General features: G+C 33.8%; 3 protein-coding genes across 3 annotated transcripts; 2 read left to right on the forward strand and 1 right to left on the reverse strand.

Annotated features, from left to right (window-relative positions):
- Positions 1-866: 866 nt before the first annotated feature.
- LOC117909822 lies at positions 867-6,757 on the forward strand. The gene is made up of 4 exons (XM_034823874.1): positions 867-1,042; positions 5,339-5,857; positions 6,049-6,210; positions 6,297-6,757. The coding sequence occupies exons 2-4, from the start codon at positions 5,347-5,349 to the stop codon at positions 6,755-6,757; spliced, it is 1,134 nt and encodes a 377-aa protein (XP_034679765.1). The 5' UTR covers positions 867-1,042; positions 5,339-5,346.
- A 5,448-nt stretch (positions 6,758-12,205) lies between these two features.
- Positions 12,206-12,676, reverse strand: LOC117909824. Its single transcript, XM_034823875.1, has one exon. It carries the CDS (start codon positions 12,674-12,676, stop codon positions 12,206-12,208), a length of 471 nt encoding a protein of 156 aa, XP_034679766.1.
- Positions 12,677-16,763: 4,087 nt separating this feature from the next.
- Positions 16,764-17,234, forward strand: LOC117909825. Its single transcript, XM_034823876.1, has one exon. It carries the CDS (start codon positions 16,764-16,766, stop codon positions 17,232-17,234), a length of 471 nt encoding a protein of 156 aa, XP_034679767.1.
- The last annotated feature ends 1,473 nt before the right edge of the window (positions 17,235-18,707 follow it).

Below are 18,707 nucleotides of genomic sequence, written 5' to 3' on the forward strand. Positions count from 1 at the left end.
AGGGATTAATGAAAGACAATATCCTTCATCTTAATTTTCATACTTTGTTTGGATCTTCGGCTTAAATATGCATGATATATGGACTAAATGTTAATTTTTGGGCTCAGTTGGGCCCAAAACACAATTTTCTAAAAAAAAAACTCATGCTAAAAAAATCGTAAAATAGAAGTTAGAAACCATGCATTAATAATAAAATAATAAAATCTGAAAAACTTTAAAAAGCAGTTAAATAAAAAATCCTATAATTCAAAATCAAAAATTAAAATCATGCGATTAAAACTAAAATATCACTCACATGCATATTTAATAAATTGATAGAATCGAAGAAAGAAATATGAAACTCATACAGTTAAATATCCAAAATTCAACCCATGTAGTAAAAAATAAAATAAAATCAATTCAAATACTTATTCAAATTCGAAATCAAGCAATCAAACTTAAGAAAACAAATCTAAGTGAAATAAGCCTAGTGAAGTGTCCAGTGAAACCTACCCTAAAAAGGTATCTAAATGATCTAAGCCTAGAAAAGTGTCTTAGTGAACGTAACGTGAGCTTGAACGGTGGCCAAGGTCATCAGCTACAATGAGAGGAGATATTGTCCTGAACAAACACCTCCAGCTTCAGAATTGCAATCTCCTTGATCAGATTCTTAGCAAGTCGGACACTAAGGTGGCGTTTGTTTTTTTGGCTTTTTGCTGAAAACAATTTGCTTTCAGAATTTAGGTTGTTTGTTTTTTTAATTTTTGATGACTTATTACTGAATTTTTACAATTTTTGACTAAATAAAAAAAGCTAAAATATTTGGCTTTTTCTATTTAGAAAAAGCCAAATTTTTAAACCTTTACCAAATACGATTGAACCCGAACCCGACGCCCAAACCTACCCACCCATCCCTTGTAGCTCTCTGCAACCCCGATCCTCAACCCTCACCTCATCCCCAAAGCAATAATTTCTTCATTCTCCTCCTCCATCGCTCTCCTTCTGAGACTACAGAGTTGGAAAGAAGCTCCTCTTTCATTCAGCATCGTTGATCTGATCGAAGGTAACTAACCTAAATTTATTTTGGGTTTTAGGATTTCAATAGAGCATTCGAGTCTCATTTTCCAGTACTTCTCTTTCTAAAACTCTCATTTTCAATAGAGCATTCTGGTTCACATGTTGCAGGTCCGTTTATTTTTTAAGGAAGAAAAACTTTGTTTGGTGATATCTTATTATTTAGAGCCTATTTGATATGGTTGTTGTCTCATTGTTAATTTGGGTTTGTTTGATTGTTGTGATTTTTGTGGTTTGTTGGGTTATTTTTTAAGGAAGAAAAATTTTGGCTTTAATCTTATTGATTTCATATTATAGTTTGTTGGGTAGAGCATTTGTGCTCAAACTGTTTGTTAGAATGCCCATGAGAGTTCTTAAATAACGTGGAATACCCCCTCCAAATGATTGAACGCTATTGAAAGTTGTTGCAGAGATGAAAGGTTTCCCTGAATGTTGGAGGGTTTATAGGTTTTTTTGAGTCCTCTTTGTAAGGTTGCAGGGGTTTGGATCATCCAAAAATGGCTCCTACACTTGCCTACTGCATTGGACTTGTGCATCATCCTGTCCTGATGTGAAATAGTTTAGAAGGATTAGCCCATCCCGAGTAGCATGGGCTTTTCTCTACAGTGAATTTATGATTTTGTCTTTCTCCATTATTTTTTAATCTCTTAAACAAGGCTTACATAGTCAGCCTTGTAACCTATTCAATTAGAATCCATCTTTAGAGGCAATTTTGACTGTTAAATGTGAGGGTCATTCTCCATAGGAATCATCATCTCCTTTTCATAAGGAGAAGTTATATATATTTCACATGGACAAGGATTTAGATGCAAGGTACACGGTAGCCATAGCAATATCCCATTTCTCCCCCAGTTTAAACAGAGGCTCATGCTCTTTTGCAATCCCATTCACTCTTATATCATAATCTGTTCCCCACTCCAATGCCAAGCTCTTACCCTGTTTTACCCTTCCTTAAGTCATTAGCAGCTGGATTTTTAAGAATGGTATGCCCCCCATTGCCAAAGAAATTGGTAATTCAAATCATTCCTTTCTTTTTCCACAAAGATCAAGATGGCTTTACAGTTCCTGTGAGCCTAGAAACCAATTACAGAGGAACCTAATTCTAAAATGATTTGGCATCTGAAATGTTTAGTTTTACATGAGCAGTGATTTTTTATACAATATCCACTCAATCTACTGAGAACCCAATTTGTTACCAAGAAGCAATGAGGTTCCAGAATCTTAAAGATGGACCAAAGGCATGAGGCTCAAACAGAGCATCTCCTCCTATCCTTTTCTTCTTAAACCCCAATGCTGATTTTGGAATTTTTAACATAATGCCATTATCAATATCAGATAGATTATCAGGCTTTCAAAGTAATCTTCTGTCATAAGCTGCCCCTTCCCTTTCCATATCCCAAATTATATTCTTTTGTTCTGATTATAAAAAACTAATATATCAATATTTTATAACCCACAAGATTAAAATAGCTTGTGTGTATAATGATATTTTATAACAAATTTTATTTTTCAAAGGGTGTATGTCGTCATCTACATGATATTAATTTTTTTTCTCTTTTTTCTTTATGATAACATGAAATACCTATTGTTCATAATTTTTTCCTTTAATACAATATTTCATTTCATCTTTATTCAAACAATTAATTATTATGATAAATAAATAATTTTGATTTTATCTAAATAATAAGTGATTACCAATAATATTATTTTTCAAAATTTATTTTTAAATTTTGTTGCTAAATTAATCCAGTGTGAATATATTTTTTTTTTCCTATATTAGTGATTATGTTAATAACCCTTATCATATATTTCATTTTTATTTTAAGAAATGAGGGAAATTGCTCCTGGAGAAGCACAAAAAGCAAGAGTGCACTGTGAAAGTCAAAAGGCCATGTGGAAAAAGGACTGCAAATAATTAAGGGTCTTACATGTATAGGTAAGGTGGGGTAGGCCATCACATTTGGGGTTTGGAGCTTTTAACCAACTACTCTCTTAGAGTTGGGGTTTCCAGAAGTAAAAAAAAAAATAGCTCTTCAAAAGTCAATGGCATTCTCACATGGACTCCTGTATCTCCATTTTCCTTTGTTGAGCCTCATCTCCCACTCCCACTTCCACTTCCAGTCGGAATCTTTGATAAGATTATAAGAGTTTTAAAAAATAATTTTTAAATTATAGTACTCAATCAATAACCCAAACACCAAGATTGTTTGTATAATAATATCATTTTTTTTTGTGTAAGATTTATGTTTTTATCACTCTCAGGAATTTAGATAAACTATTTGTGTTTGGTGACAGATTTCTTTCTGGCATTCAATCTATCTAAAGCCACGTCTTTGATTGAGGCATTTATTTTTTCAACTTATTGCATTAATGACTTTATGACCCTTTCAATCATTTGCTCAAGTTTGTACAATCTTTACCATGTATCTAATAATACATATAAATGCAAGGATGCTGCATACTCCACAAATCTTCTCTGTATCTGAACCACCTCCATGTTTTTGCCTTTGCCTGTGCCTCCTCTCTACACTCTACACACACAACTCTACCTTGTTAGCTATGACCCTATAAAGCTTTGAAATTTTGAGAGTGCAGATCTTGTGCAATTATTACACAATCAAATGATATAAATGCTCAGAAACTTGAAAGGGATATGATGAATTTAATGTGCAGTAGCAAAATCCAAAGTTTTCTTACTTTTGGGTACAGTCTACTATGAATACATAGTAGACCCTTTTCTTACCTCTTTGTATTTGTGCTATCCTTTCCTACAGAATCACAGCCCCCACCATTTGCTCTCTCTTTCCACCATTTATGAGCTGCTACTTCCCTCAAAAGCGCCCCTTCACTTTCTCCCACTTTACATATAATCCTTTTTAGTTGTAGTTGATGTTAATTCGAAGCCATTTTTACGTTTTAATCCTAGTGAATTAAGAAATAAGAGCCAATGAGATATAATCAATGAAATGTAAATAGAGTTTAGGCTCAAATTCACATAAGAAGGTTACACTAGGTATAAAGCAAGCCATACTCAAACTTTACATTCATGAAGATTTTTATTTTATTTTATTTTATTGTCTTTAATTGAAAATTGAAAATTAATCATTAATGTTGGTTGGTTTTTTGTACAGTAATGAGTCAAAATATTGAGATTAGTAGGGCAAATTGGACTGACCCCATCCAAAGAAAGCACTTTATTGATCTTTGTCTTCAAGAGGCAAACAAAGACTTTAGATCAGGTGGAGGTTTAAAGTCTAGTGCTTGGCCTCGAATTGCTGAAGAGTTGGAGAAGTTACTTGGAAAACGTTATACTTCAAAACAACTTAAGAATGGGTGGGATTACATGAAAAGACAATATCTCATTTGGAGTAAAATGATGACTATGACAGGACATGGTTACAACTCTGTAACCAAAACTTTTGATTGGCCAGCTGAAAAATGGGAAGAATATCTACAGGTAGTTTTTTTTATGGATTTGAGTGAATTTTAAAAATAATTGTCTTATATATATGTATATATGACTAATTTGTTGTTTATCTTGTAAAATAGAAATATCCAGAAGCTAAACAATTTTGTTTTAAACCATTAGCAAATGTGGAAGAATTAGAGGCATTGTTTGGAGGAGTGTTAGCTACTGGGTCTAAAAATTGGAGCTCAGGGGGAGTGATAGCTTCTGGGGCTGAGGAATCATCAACACATTCTACATCTATGCCTAGCGAAACTTCAATTAGTTTAGAAGAAGATGAGGATTTGTCAAGAAATACTAATGATGAAGCAGAAGGTTCTAAGAAAAAACAGAAGAAAGGAAAGAAAGAGCAAACTCAAGAAGAAATGAATAGAATAGTGAATGTGTTGGAGAATCTTGAAGGACCCACAGTCAAAGAATGCATGAAGATTTTGAAGAGGCTTTTGACTTATGAGGATCCATTATACTATGTAGCAATTAATGCATTTTGCAAGAAGAAAGAGTACAGAGAGGTGTGGATGGAGATGGAAAGTGACGAAGAGCGAATGGGATGGATTCAAAGCTTGCGAAAATAACTTTTTAAATATTTGTTTTAGATTTGTGGAATGCCTAGGGTATATGACTTATATGATGATTTTAATTTGGTACTTTTGGTTTGTTTGTTTTGGATATTTGATACATTTAAACTTTTCCAATTATAAGACTTTCTCTCTACATTTTATGGATATTTGTTTTGGATATTTATTACTCATACATTGTTATAACTATTTAATTATATTGTTATGTTTTTATTTTATAACTATTTTTTTTTTATAATAGATATTCTTATGGAGAATCCTTCACATCACTCAAATAGTTCAAGTTCATCATCATCAAGTGAAGATGAAGATACAAAGTTAGAAGTGACAAGAGTTTTAAAAAAAAGATTGGTTGTGTTGTTGCTCAAATTATTGAGTGACTCATCCATTAATAAGGAACGAGTCTCTACTTCATCATTTACAGGTTCACTTTTCATTCAAGAGCTTTTAAATGGTTCATCTAGCACATGTTATGAACTAATGCGGATGGAAAAACATGGATTTATTTCTCTATGTCACATGTTTCGAGAAAAAGGATGGCTTGTTGACAGTAAACATTTGAATGTTGAAGAGAAAATGGCCATGTTTCTTATGACTATTAGTCATAATCTTCGGAATCGATTGATTAAGAATAGATTCCAACACTCAAGTCAAACAATTCATAAATACTTCCATGAGGTTTTAGTGGCCATGGTGAATTTCTCAAAAGAGATGATTACTCCTCCATCATTCAATGATAGTTCAAATGGTATCTCCAATTGTCGGCTAAGACAAATTTTTAGGGTACATTATTTTTTATTTCTAATTATTCATATCATATTTGTATTATTCTCATATAAAAATAATTATTTATATTTTAAAGAATTATTACCATGTAGGATGCTGTTGGTGCAATTGATGGAACTCTTATCCATGCATGTATTCCCACTAATCAACAAGTACCTTATTGAGGTCATGGGAGAGGAGAGTGTTTTCAAAATGTTATGGCACTTTGTGATTTTGACATGATATTTAGGTTTGTTGTTGTTGGATGGGAAGGAACAGCTCATGATTCAAGAGTCTTGACAGAAACTATCCGTAACCCGCAACATAATTTTCCAATGCCCCCATCAGGTAAATATTTTATTTTCATTTTATTTAATATAATTTGTATTTATTCATTATAATAATCAACTCAATCCTTTTTTTCTTTTTTTCAGAAAAATATTATTTAGTAGATGCAGCATACACACACACTCGAGGTTTTATGGCACCATATCGTAATGTGCGCTATTGGTTGAGTGATTTTCGTAGTGGTGGTAAAGCTGTAGGAAAAGAGGAGATATTCAACCAATGCCATGCAAGATTAAGAAATGTCATTGAACGTGCTTTTGGTGTTGTTAAGGCGCGTTTCCCAATATTGAAGAGAATGGCACCTTATTCGTTTACTACTCAAACAAAAATTGTCATGACATGCTTCTCCATTCACAATTTTCTTCGACAAATCTTAGTTGCGGATAGATTATTTTCTGAATATGACAATGAAGTGGAATTGGAAAGTGACAATGCAAATCAAAATCAAAACTCAAATACAAGCAGTTTTTTTGCAACATCTGATCAAGAATTCATGCAACAGTTCCGAGACCAAATCGCAAATGAACTCTTTCAAGTGTTTAGTTAACTTGTCATTTTTAGCTTTTTACCATTGTAATAAATGCAATGTTTAGATATTAGCATAAAATGTGATGTCTTTGGATATTTGAAAATATGTACTTGAATTGTTATGTTTTTTCTTTAATTTGATTTAGGTTTTATCAATCCATTATTTTTCATATTATTAAGTTTAAATATTTTATTTTAATTATATAAAAAAATAAATATATTAATTATTTTTTGTAAGAATGATAATGATAAATTATTTATTATAACAATTTTATTATTTTGAACTTTTTATAAATAAGTTAAATTATATTTTTTTAATAAATTAAAATATTAAGATATTGGTTTTTAGTATATAAAAAAACAAACAGCTTAATACTTAATAGAAATAAAATATTAAAAAAACAAACAACTTAATACTTAATACTATTAAGCATTATTTAGTATTAAGCCAAAAAAAAGTTCTATTTAGAATTAAGCCAAAAAAACAAACGCCACCTAAGCTTACATTTTTAATATCATTTTCATAATTATGATATGTGAAAGACCTGATAGTATTCAACTCATTCCCTGACTTCTTCAATGAGTCTTCAGGATGAAAATTCCCGATTTCTGCCATTTCCAAACCTCAACAAAAATTGGACTAATGTAGCTCTTTGATTCTGATCGGATGCCAATATTATGAATGATCTACCTTCACCTTTCATGAGAGGAAGCGGTTCCATATTGTCTTCTCGAGTTCTCTTTCTGCAAGGCTATCTCCCAAATAGAAGTCCAGCTGACGTTGTTTCACTATCTGTCAACTCGGCCTTACAGTTCTCTCTATTGGACACACCAAACTCCACTTCACCCTGACAAGTGTCATGAACTTCTAACTGAGCTCCTAATTTTGAAAAACTCGGTACAGCTCCATTAGAAATTTGATCTTCTAAAAAAGACGGATTCATAGAGACAAAATTATCAGGACCATTACTGGAATTGCCTGATGCGTTACACTACTCAAATTTGATAACTGATGCTTTCTCTGTGGCTTCGGTAGTTAACACATCATCCCCACCACTGAGATTTATTAGAAGAGTTAGAAATCCAATGAGAGGATGTTTGAGCTGTTGAGGGCATTTTCATGAATTCCAGACTGTCCCTTATTGGCTGTGACAGAATGAAATGCTGCAGAACTTCGTTTGGCACCTCCAAGGTAAACCTCATCAGGAGCATCCCACTTTCTGGTCCATTACTGATCTGGACTGCCTCTTTAGCAACCGCTTATATTTTTTGGTAATTCAGGGGAAGTTCGTCTTCGTCAGGCCTCTTCAGATCTTTGAGCTTAACTCCGAAGTATAAGTGAGAAACCCACCACAATGTCATTAATATGCAGACCTAGAATCATGTGCAGGCCTAAGGTAGTGTCTCGAGCAAGTGCCGTAGGTGGGAAACAACATAGTTTGCAAATTCAGGTATTTTCCGTACTTCTAGCATTTTCAATCTGGAATATCAGAATTTTTAATTCCACACATAGCAGTTTTCAGAGACGAAGTAGCAGGCAAATAACCTTACTGAAATGCGCAGAAGTGCTATTCCAGCGGTTGGTTTAGACTCTTCCGTGTTTTCTGGTATTTTAGAGGCCACTAATTTCTGTTCACAAAAAAAAAAAAAAAAAAAAAAAAAATCATCATTAGATGCGTAGCTCAATCTTTCATCACAATTTACCCCCCTCAAAAGCTAGGATTGAAGCATTTGTTGGATTATTCTTAACTATGTCATTGTTGGAGAATGAACAAGACTGCTTCTTAATGTCACCTCAAATAACTAGAAATTCTGAACCTTTAAGATATGGATGGCAAACTGGCTCTGAAGGGATTTAATTTTTTAACCAGATTGCAGTCTTCGAATTGTGGTTTCTGTTTTAAGAAACAAGTGAAACGGATTCACCACAGGATGCAAGTCTTTGACCCGGCTTTAGTGAAGAATTACTGGAACCAGCCCTTGTCGAACTTCAGAGAAACAAGCTCTGCTTTGAGTTGATTCGACTCATTCAATTTTCCCATGTTCCAAAGCTTGCTGCCCATTAAAATCATCATCACCTACATGATCTGGGGAACTACCACTAGCTTCACCGAGATCGGTCTTAGTTCTTCCTTTAGGATAGCCATTCATGATAATCTCTTGCCTGAGACACTCTTTCTGCAGTTTCACCTTGAGCTCCGACCCAGTATTTGATTTACTTTAAAGAAAAGGCCGGATAACTCATTCTTCTTTATTTGCAGCTGGATTCTAACTGATTCCTCTTAGAAAACTTCTAAAAAAAATCTTACCAAATGAAGAATTTTGTAAAGATGTTGTAACAGGACCTCCAGAATTGATATCACAGCTGTCATTAATCTATGGGGCATCCGTGGTTTTTGAGATGATCTATATTTTTTTTTTTTTAGGTACAAGGTTGTTAGTCTTATCCATTTTTTTTTTCCTTTTTTCACAAGTTGCATTGCCGAAAGTAGAGTTAAGAAAATCCCCAACTGTAGCGTCTGTATGGAATGAAAGCTGCTCAGTTGAAACTCCCATGTACATCATTGCACCAAGTCCTAAAAGAGTTGAGGACCACAACAATCTGGTCTACCAAATCATCAATAGAAAATGTGGCTTCATCAAAGCTTTTATGGATTTCAGTGTCTGCTTTACTGCCCTTTCAAGATGGAGTTTCTAGTGCAATCCTCTTTATCATATACTTCTTGTTCAAATTTGTCATAAAATCCAAATAATCAATAGTACTATGTTGTGACAATTATGCTTAAGAGAAAAAATAAAATCAACTAAAAATATAAAATATAGGAATCAATATAAGGGTTATGAATTATTAGGAATGGATGATTGTGATCTAATTCTATTCATTTTTTCAACACCATAAAAATTAATATTAAAAACTCTTCTCATAGGAGTTAACCTCATTCATAACTTAGGATTAGTTTTTACTTCAGATTCTACAGCTTCTTTTTTTTGTGTGTATTTCTAGATGTCACATCTAATAATTATATAAAGAGTGAGACTGACAAATCTAACTTCTACCATGAACATGTCTCTATAAGTTATTTAACTATTAATGAAAATCCCACCACTTGTAGTCCACTCTACCATTTTCTTCATTGAATACTTTACCTTTCATGATTTCACATTTATTTTTATGCTAAATATGTGACTTACTATGTCAAGGTCTTTCCTATCCTTATCCAAACATGTGATGTAGAAAGAAAGGATGTCTTGTAGTTTGATAAATGTTGTGAGACATATACATATAAAGGAAATATAATATCTTATATTATTGGTACCTACCAAACGAGAATGAGAATGAGAATGCAAATGGGAATGTAAATCTAAGTCTACCATGTGAAACATGGTTTTACATCTAAATTTAATTTTTGATTAATTCAATTAAGAATGGACCTAGATCATGTATTTTATCTTCATATTTTTCATAAAATCTTAATAATCGATATTTCATATTATGCTCATTGATGCTTATTTGATTACTGGTGACATGTCATAGTGAATTGACACAAATTTAAAAATTCTAGATATATCCTAGTGAATTCAGTTTTCAACCATTTAACATGTTGATTATTCATATATTAGATTGAAAATTTTAGCTTCTTTTTAAATAAATCCAACAGAATTTAAAATTTTAAAAAGTCAAATTGATTTTTCTGGTCCAAATTAATCTATCTTTTCCCAATCCCACTCAAAATCGTCAGAGAGACTCTTCTTTTGGAAATTAACTTCATTCATCACCCATCATTATTAATTCATATGATGTTCTACGTCCACTTATTTTTGGAGTGAGTATTAATATGTCATGTAAAATAATAATTCTTTACAAAAGGAGATCCAACAAATCTAACTTCTACCATCAACATGTCTTTGTAGGTTATATAAGTATTAATCAAATCTCACTACTTACAAATCACTTTACCATTTTCACCCCCTCAATGTTATATGTTTTGTGAGTCCTTATCTTTACCAAGCATGTGATAAAAAGAAATATGACGTCACACATTTACTAATATCTAATAAATTTAGTGAGATATATAAAGAGAAATTATGTTTCAGATTTATTGGTATCCCCCAAATGAGAGTGGAGCTGCAAATGGAAAAGAGAATCGAAGTAAAGAATGTGAAGCCTTGTTTTAGTCTTGCTGTTAGTGATATCCAATAAATGCTGTGAGGTATGCATATAGAAAGAAATAGTGTTTTTAATTTATTAGTATCCACAAAATGAGAATGAGAATTCAAATGGGAATGCAAGTCTTAGTCTATAAAGTGAATTTTGGTTTTACATTTAAATTTAATTTTTGGTTAGTTCAATTTGGAACAAGTTGGATTGTATATTTTATCTTCAAATTTGTCATAAAATCTAAATAATCAATATTATCATGTTTTGACAATTATACTTAAGAGAAAAATAAAGTCAATTGAAAAAATAAAATTTAGAAGTCCATGTATGAGTTATAGAATATTTGAAATTGATGACCTTTTAATGACCGAGTGAAGGGTTCAGTAGGAATGGCAGTTGGCACATAATTTTCGGAATGGCAGTTGACACAAATTTTTCGGAATGGCAGTTGACACATTTTTCATCATGGAACAGGAAGTCATATGTGTTTCTTCGGGAATGGCAATTGGCACGTAATTTTCGGAATGGCAGTTGACACAGATTTTTCGGAATGGCAGGTAGACACATTTTTCATCATGGAACAGGAAGTCATATTCTTTGAGGTTTCAGTAGGAATGGCAGTTGGCACATAATTTTCGGAATGGCAGTTGACACAGATTTTTCGGAATGGCAGTTGACACATTTTTCATCATGGAACAGGAAGTCATATTCTTTGAGGTTTCAGTAGGAATGGCAGTTGGCACATAATTTTCGGAATGGCAGTTGACACAAATTTTTCGGAATGGGAGTTGACACATTTTTCATCATGGAACAGGAAGTCATATTCTTTGAGGGTTCAGTAATGGCAATTGGCACATAATTTTCGGAATGGCAGTTGACACAGATTTTTCGGCGATTGTTATAGACAACGTCAAAGTTTACAATATAAACAACGTCTAAGTCTATACATCGAATGAGAACCTGAACTGAGAAATCGTGGGTCTATAATTCAGCCCTCCTGACAAGCGATTCTATATTGACTGAGTGTCCAATCCAACATAGCTACATTAAGGTGTATGGGGTCAAAAATTAGAAGTCCATGAAAGAGACACTTCACAAATAAATCATTAAACTCAAAATGACATAAAATGTATAAAGTAATGTCTCTCCTCCATTCTGAGGCATTTCTAAGATCTGGAAATGGGGTGGAATAGTCTAGATGAGATGTAAGTATATTAAGTACCAAGATATTAAAACTAAAAAAAAAAGTGAAAAAGCTACGCAATACCCACATAATATTTATTTCATCAATACTTAGAAAACACAAACTCAAGTAGATTCCCAATCAATGATTGTACAGACATCGCAGAGGTCCTTGTCAGCCGAAGCTGATCCTGCAAACAGACAGGAACCATAAGGAGGTGGAAGCCTCCATAAGCATGCATAGTGTCCGAGCTGGACGTGGCGAAATCGGAGTGTTTGAGCATCGCCATCTACGTGCACAGGCTCGAACAAGGTACATGACCATGACGATTGGTCTTCATTTGGTTCGTTGGCCCCGGCAACAATCCACCAATGGCTCCTGGACCACCTTACCCAGTATTTGTTGTTGTAGCAGCATCTTATGTGCACTAGTCCCCTGCCATTATTTGCCCTCTCCACTTGGAACTTTGAGTAGGGGGTCACGACCTCCTCTCCCGAGAATTGGAGAAATCGATGAATTTGCACATCTTCCTGGATGTACCGCAAGTACTTGTTGTTATATTTTGATTTGAGCACCACATACCTTGGTAATGCCATTTCCTCTTTAATCACTTCTATTGCTTCTCACTTCTCACTGCACTTTTCTTCCCTTCACTCGGCCTTATTTATAATAGAAAAAACTATATTTAGATGTGAAACCATATTTCACATCTATAGCAATGCAAATAATCATCAAAGAATATGACTTCCTGTTCCACCATGAAAAATATATGCCAACTGCCATTCCTACTGAGCCCTCAAAGAATATGAATTCCGGTTCCATGATGAAAAATGTGTCAACTGCCATTCCGAAAAATCTGTGTCAACTGTTGGAAAAATATGGATATAATGGAGAAAAGAAATACTCTCAAACACTCACTTAGATACAATAAAACTCTCAAAGTTACAAAATAAGAACAAGAAGAAGAAGAACACAAGAAAGGCTCAAACAAGTTCTTGGAACTTTGTCCAAAGACTCTATTTCCTCCCACTTCTAGAAATCTTTAAGGAACTATTGGAAATAGTCTTGGGATTGATCAAGCCTTTTCACTTTTCTGCATAAGATTTCAAAAAGAAGAAAAGTCATATAAAGCACTCTTAGGGTTGAAAAATGGTTACAAGGATGAGAAAAAACTCATTGTCTTCCTCAATCTCTTCATCTTTGTAACATTCAAAAAATTAAATCATATGTTTAATTCACACATTAAACATGATTTAATCTCGATTGTGTAACTCTCTTACACTTAACCTCTTAAGTTTTATAAAGTTACAAAGATGAGAAAACTCATTGTCTTCCTTAACCTTTCAAGTTTTGTAACATTTCAAAACTTAATCATATGTGTACCTCTTAAGTTTTGTAACATTCCAAAACTTAATCATGTGTTTAATTCACACATTAAAAGTGTAACTCTTCTTACACTTTATTTTTAACCAACAATATATATATATATATATATATATATATATATATATATATATATATATATATATATATATATATATATATATTTATATAAATATAACAGTCAACTGCCATTCCGAAAATTATGTGCCAATTGCCATTCCTACTGAACCCTCAAAGAATATGACTTCCTGTTCTATGATGAAAAATGTGTCAACTGCCATTCCGAAAATTATGTCCCTCAAAGAATATGGCTTCTAGAGATGTTGCTTTTTGGAAAGAGGCTATCAATGATGAAATGGATTCAATTATGTCCAACCAAACATGGGAATTGGTAGACCTTCCACCAGGATCTAAACCAATAGGGTGCAAGTGGGTATTTCGAAGGAAATATCACACCGATGGCATGATTCAAACCTTTAAGGCTAGATTAGTAGCTAAGGGGTTTAAACAAAGAGAAGGTATTGATTATTTTGATACCTATGCGCCGGTGGCTAGAACAACATCGATTAGGATATTGTTTGCTTTGGCATCAATTCATAATCTATTTGTTCATCAAATGGATGTCAAAACGGCATTCTTGAATGGGGATCTCAGTGAGGAGGTCTACATGGAACAACCGGAACGTTTTATTCTACTGGGGAATGAAAACAAAGTGTGTAAGCTTGTCAAATCATTATATGGTTTAAAACAAGCTCCCAAACAATGGCATGAAAAATTTGATCATGCTATTCTTTCGGATGGATTTAGACACAACAATGTGGACAAGTGCTTATATTCTAAGACTTGTGATGACTATGTGGTCATAGTGTGTCTATATGTGGATGACATGTTAATCTTGAGTGATGACATGAAAGGAATAATAGAAACGAAAAGGTTTCTATCCTCAACCTTCAAGATGAAAGATCTTGGAGAAGTTGATACTATATTGGGTATCAAAGTGAAAAGAAATAGTGGGGGTTATGCTTTGAACCAAACCCACTATATTGAGAAAGTAGTTAGCAAATTTAGTCATCTCAAGATTAAAGATGCTAATACTCCATTTGATTCAAGTATAAAACTTGAAAAGAATGATGGTAGATCGGTGGCTCAACTTGAGTATGCAAGTGCAATTGGAAGTCTTATGTATGCTGCTCAGTGTACTAGGGCTGACATTTCATTTGCAGTTAGTAAACTAAGTAGGTTTATTAGCAATCCAAGCGTGGAACATTGGAAAGCTATTGGTAGAGTTCTTGGTTACCTAAAGAATACCAAAGAACTAAGCCTCCAATATTCAAAGTTTCCTGCTATACTTGAAGGGTATTCAGATGCAAGTTGGATATCGAGTGTGGGAGATAATTTATCTACCACAGGTTGGGTGTTTACACTTGGTGGTGGGGCTGTCTCTTGGGGATCCAAGAAACAGACTTGTATATAACACTCAACCATGGAGGCAGAGTTTATAGCTCTAGCTGCAACTGGAAAAGAAGCTGAGTGGCTTAGGGATCTCATGATGGACATCCCTTTTACTGCAAATAATGTGTCAACAGTGTCGATACATTGTGACAGTCAAGCCACTCTAGCTCGTGCGTACAGTGGAGTGTATAATGGGAAGTCTAGACATATAAGCATTAGACATGAGTATGTGAGACAATTGATTCAAAATGGAATCATCTCAATCTCATTTGTGAGGTCAAGTGGAAACTTGGCGGATCCTTTTACTAAACCTCTTACAAGAGATTTAGTAAGGATAACATCTAGAGGGATGGGACTAAAACTCTTTAAATAAAATTCACCAATGATGATAACCCAACTTAATACTAAGAAATGACTAGTCTTAAGTTCAATGGGTAAAAACAAGTCATTGATAAGTGGGTTGTGGCAGCATTAGAACATGTGAGTTCCATCTGTGATGATTAATGCTGGTTGTTACCATTGGAGGGTTAAGCTTAAAGCTTTTAATGAAATTCAGTTTATGTGTGACAAGCATCTTAAAGGTAACAAGGATGCTGGAAGAATTTCACCTATGTGAACTTAGGGGTGGTGCCGCCTCTCATGAGAGTTGGAGTTTCTTTCAAGAAAGTTCATGAATGGATTGAGCACATGGCCATAAAAGTGCTAAGCAAGAAAATAATGGGCACTCGTGTGGTTAGTGGAAGTGTGTGTGTTGTTACCGGTTTCGTTACAAGGAATAACTGGTTCAATGCTACAAGCAACCTGGGATTTCAACGGAACTTTGTGATAATTACACTAAGGTAAAATTCAAATCGAAAGATATTTTATTTTATGCATTTTCACTGTTCAGGTTATAAGGGTTGATGCTTATTTTTTAACCAAGTGGGGGATTGTTATATATATATATATATATATATATATATATTGTTGGTTAAAAAATAAAGTGTAAGAAGAGTTACACTTTTAATGTGTGAATTAAACACATGATTAAGTTTTGGAATGTTACAAAACTTAAGAGATATTTACACATATGATTAAGTTTTGAAATGTTACAAAACTTGAAAGGTTAAGGAAGACAATGAGTTTTCTCATCTTTGTAACTTTATAAAACTTAAGAGGTTAAGTGTAAGAGAGTTACACAATCGAGATTAAATCATGTTTAATGTGTGAATTAAACATATGATTTAATTTTTTGAATGTTACAAAGATGAAGAGATTGAGGAAGACAATGAGTTTTTTCTCATCCTTGTAACCATTTTTCAACCCTAAGAGTGCTTTATATGACTTTTCTTCTTTTTGAAATCTTATGCAGAAAAGTGAAAAGGCTTGATCAATCCCAAGACTATTTCCAATAGTTCCTTAAAGATTTCTAGAAGTGGGAGGAAATAGAGTCTTTGGACAAAGTTCCAAGAACTTGTTTGAGCCTTTCTTGTGTTCTTCTTCTTCTTGTTCTTATTTTGTAACTTTGAGAGTTTTATTGTATCTAAGTGAGTGTTTGAGAGTATTTCTTTTCTCCATTATATCCATATTTTTCCAACAGTTGACACAGATTTTTCGGAATGGCAGTTGACACATTTTTCATCATGGAACCGGAATTCATATTCTTTGAGGGCTCAGTAGGAATGGCAGTTGGCATATATTTTTCATGGTGGAACAGGAAGTCATATTCTTTGATGATTATTTGCATTGCTATAGATGTGAAATATGGTTTCACATCTAAATATAGTTTTTTCTATTATAAATAAGGCCGAGTGAAGGGAAGAAAAGTGCAGTGAGAAGTGAGAAGCAATAGAAGTGATTAAAGAGGAAATGGCATTACCAAGGTATGTGGTGCTCAAATCAAAATATAACAACAAGTACTTGCGGTACATCCAGGAAGATGTGCAAATTCATCGATTTCTCCAATTCTCGGGAGAGGAGGTCGTGACCCCCTACTCAAAGTTCCAAGTGGAGAGGGCAAATAATGGCAGGGGACTAGTGCACATAAGATGCTGCTACAACAACAAATACTGGGTAAGGTGGTCCAGGAGCCATTGGTGGATTGTTGCCGGGGCCAACGAACCAAATGAAGACCAATCGTCATGGTCATGTACCTTGTTCGAGCCTGTGCACGTAGATGGCGATGCTCAAACACTCCGATTTCGCCACGTCCAGCTCGGACACTATGCATGCTTATGGAGGCTTCCACCTCCTTATGGTTCCTGTCTGTTTGCAGGATCAGCTTCGGCTGACAAGGACCTCTGCGATGTCTGTACAATCATTGATTGGGAATCTACTTGAGTTTGTGTTTTCTAAGTATTGATGAAATAAATATTATGTGGGTATTGCGTAGCTTTTTCACTTTTTTTTTTAGTTTTAATATCTTGGTACTTAATATACTTACATCTCATCTAGACTATTCCACCCCATTTCCAGATCTTAGAAATGCCTCAGAATGGAGGAGAGACATTACTTTATACATTTTATGTCATTTTGAGTTTAATGATTTATTTGTGAAGTGTCTCTTTCATGGACTTCTAATTTTTGACCCCATACACCTTAATGTAGCTATGTTGGATTGGACACTCAGTCAATATAGAATCGCTTGTCAGGAGGGCTGAATTATAGACCCACGATTTCTCAGTTCAGGTTCTCATTCGATGTATAGACTTAGACGTTGTTTATATTGTAAACTTTGACGTTGTCTATAACAATCGCCGAAAAATCTGTGTCAACTGCCATTCCGAAAATTATGTGCCAATTGCCATTACTGAACCCTCAAAGAATATGACTTCCTGTTCCATGATGAAAAATGTGTCAACTCCCATTCCGAAAAATTTGTGTCAACTGCCATTCCGAAAATTATGTGCCAACTGCCATTCCTACTGAAACCTCAAAGAATATGACTTCCTGTTCCATGATGAAAAATGTGTCAACTGCCATTCCGAAAAATCTGTGTCAACTGCCATTCCGAAAATTATGTGCCAACTGCCATTCCTACTGAAACCTCAAAGAATATGACTTCCTGTTCCATGATGAAAAATGTGTCTACCTGCCATTCCGAAAAATCTGTGTCAACTGCCATTCCGAAAATTACGTGCCAATTGCCATTCCCGAAGAAACACATATGACTTCCTGTTCCATGATGAAAAATGTGTCAACTGCCATTCCGAAAAATTTGTGTCAACTGCCATTCCGAAAATTATGTGCCAACTGCCATTCCTACTGAACCCTTCACTCGGTCATTAAAAGGTCATCAATTTCAAATATTCTATAACTCATACATGGACTTCTAAATTTTATTTTTTCAATTGACTTTATTTTTCTCTTAAGTATAATTGTCAAAACATGATAATATTGATTATTTAGATTTTATGACAAATTTGAAGATAAAATATACAATCCAACTTGTTCCAAATTGAACTAACCAAAAATTAAATTTAAATGTAAAACCAAAATTCACTTTATAGACTAAGACTTGCATTCCCATTTGAATTCTCATTCTCATTTTGTGGATACTAATAAATTAAAAACACTATTTCTTTCTATATGCATACCTCACAGCATTTATTGGATATCACTAACAGCAAGACTAAAACAAGGCTTCACATTCTTTACTTCGATTCTCTTTTCCATTTGCAGCTCCACTCTCATTTGGGGGATACCAATAAATCTGAAACATAATTTCTCTTTATATATCTCACTAAATTTATTAGATATTAGTAAATGTGTGACGTCATATTTCTTTTTATCACATGCTTGGTAAAGATAAGG

This window comes from Vitis riparia, unplaced genomic scaffold (assembly GCF_004353265.1).
Source record: "Vitis riparia cultivar Riparia Gloire de Montpellier isolate 1030 unplaced genomic scaffold, EGFV_Vit.rip_1.0 scaffold401_pilon_pilon, whole genome shotgun sequence".
NCBI lineage: Eukaryota > Viridiplantae > Streptophyta > Magnoliopsida > Vitales > Vitaceae > Vitis > Vitis riparia.

What these genes read in the sequence shown, in the direction of transcription:
- LOC117909825 (XM_034823876.1), top strand. Translation starts at nt 16,764, where the DNA reads ATGGCATTACCAAGGTATGTGGTGCTCAAATCAAAATATAACAACAAG.
- LOC117909822 (XM_034823874.1), top strand. Translation starts at nt 5,347, where the DNA reads ATGGAGAATCCTTCACATCACTCAAATAGTTCAAGTTCATCATCATCA. An exon ending in TTCAAATGGTATCTCCAATT is followed by an intron (nt 5,858 to 6,048) that starts GTCGGCTAAGAC and finishes TACCTTATTGAG; the next exon opens with GTCATGGGAGAGGAGAGTGT. An exon ending in TTTTCCAATGCCCCCATCAG is followed by an intron (nt 6,211 to 6,296) that starts GTAAATATTTTA and finishes TCTTTTTTTCAG; the next exon opens with AAAAATATTATTTAGTAGAT.
- LOC117909824 (XM_034823875.1), bottom strand. Translation starts at nt 12,676, where the DNA reads ATGGCATTACCAAGGTATGTGGTGCTCAAATCAAAATATAACAACAAG.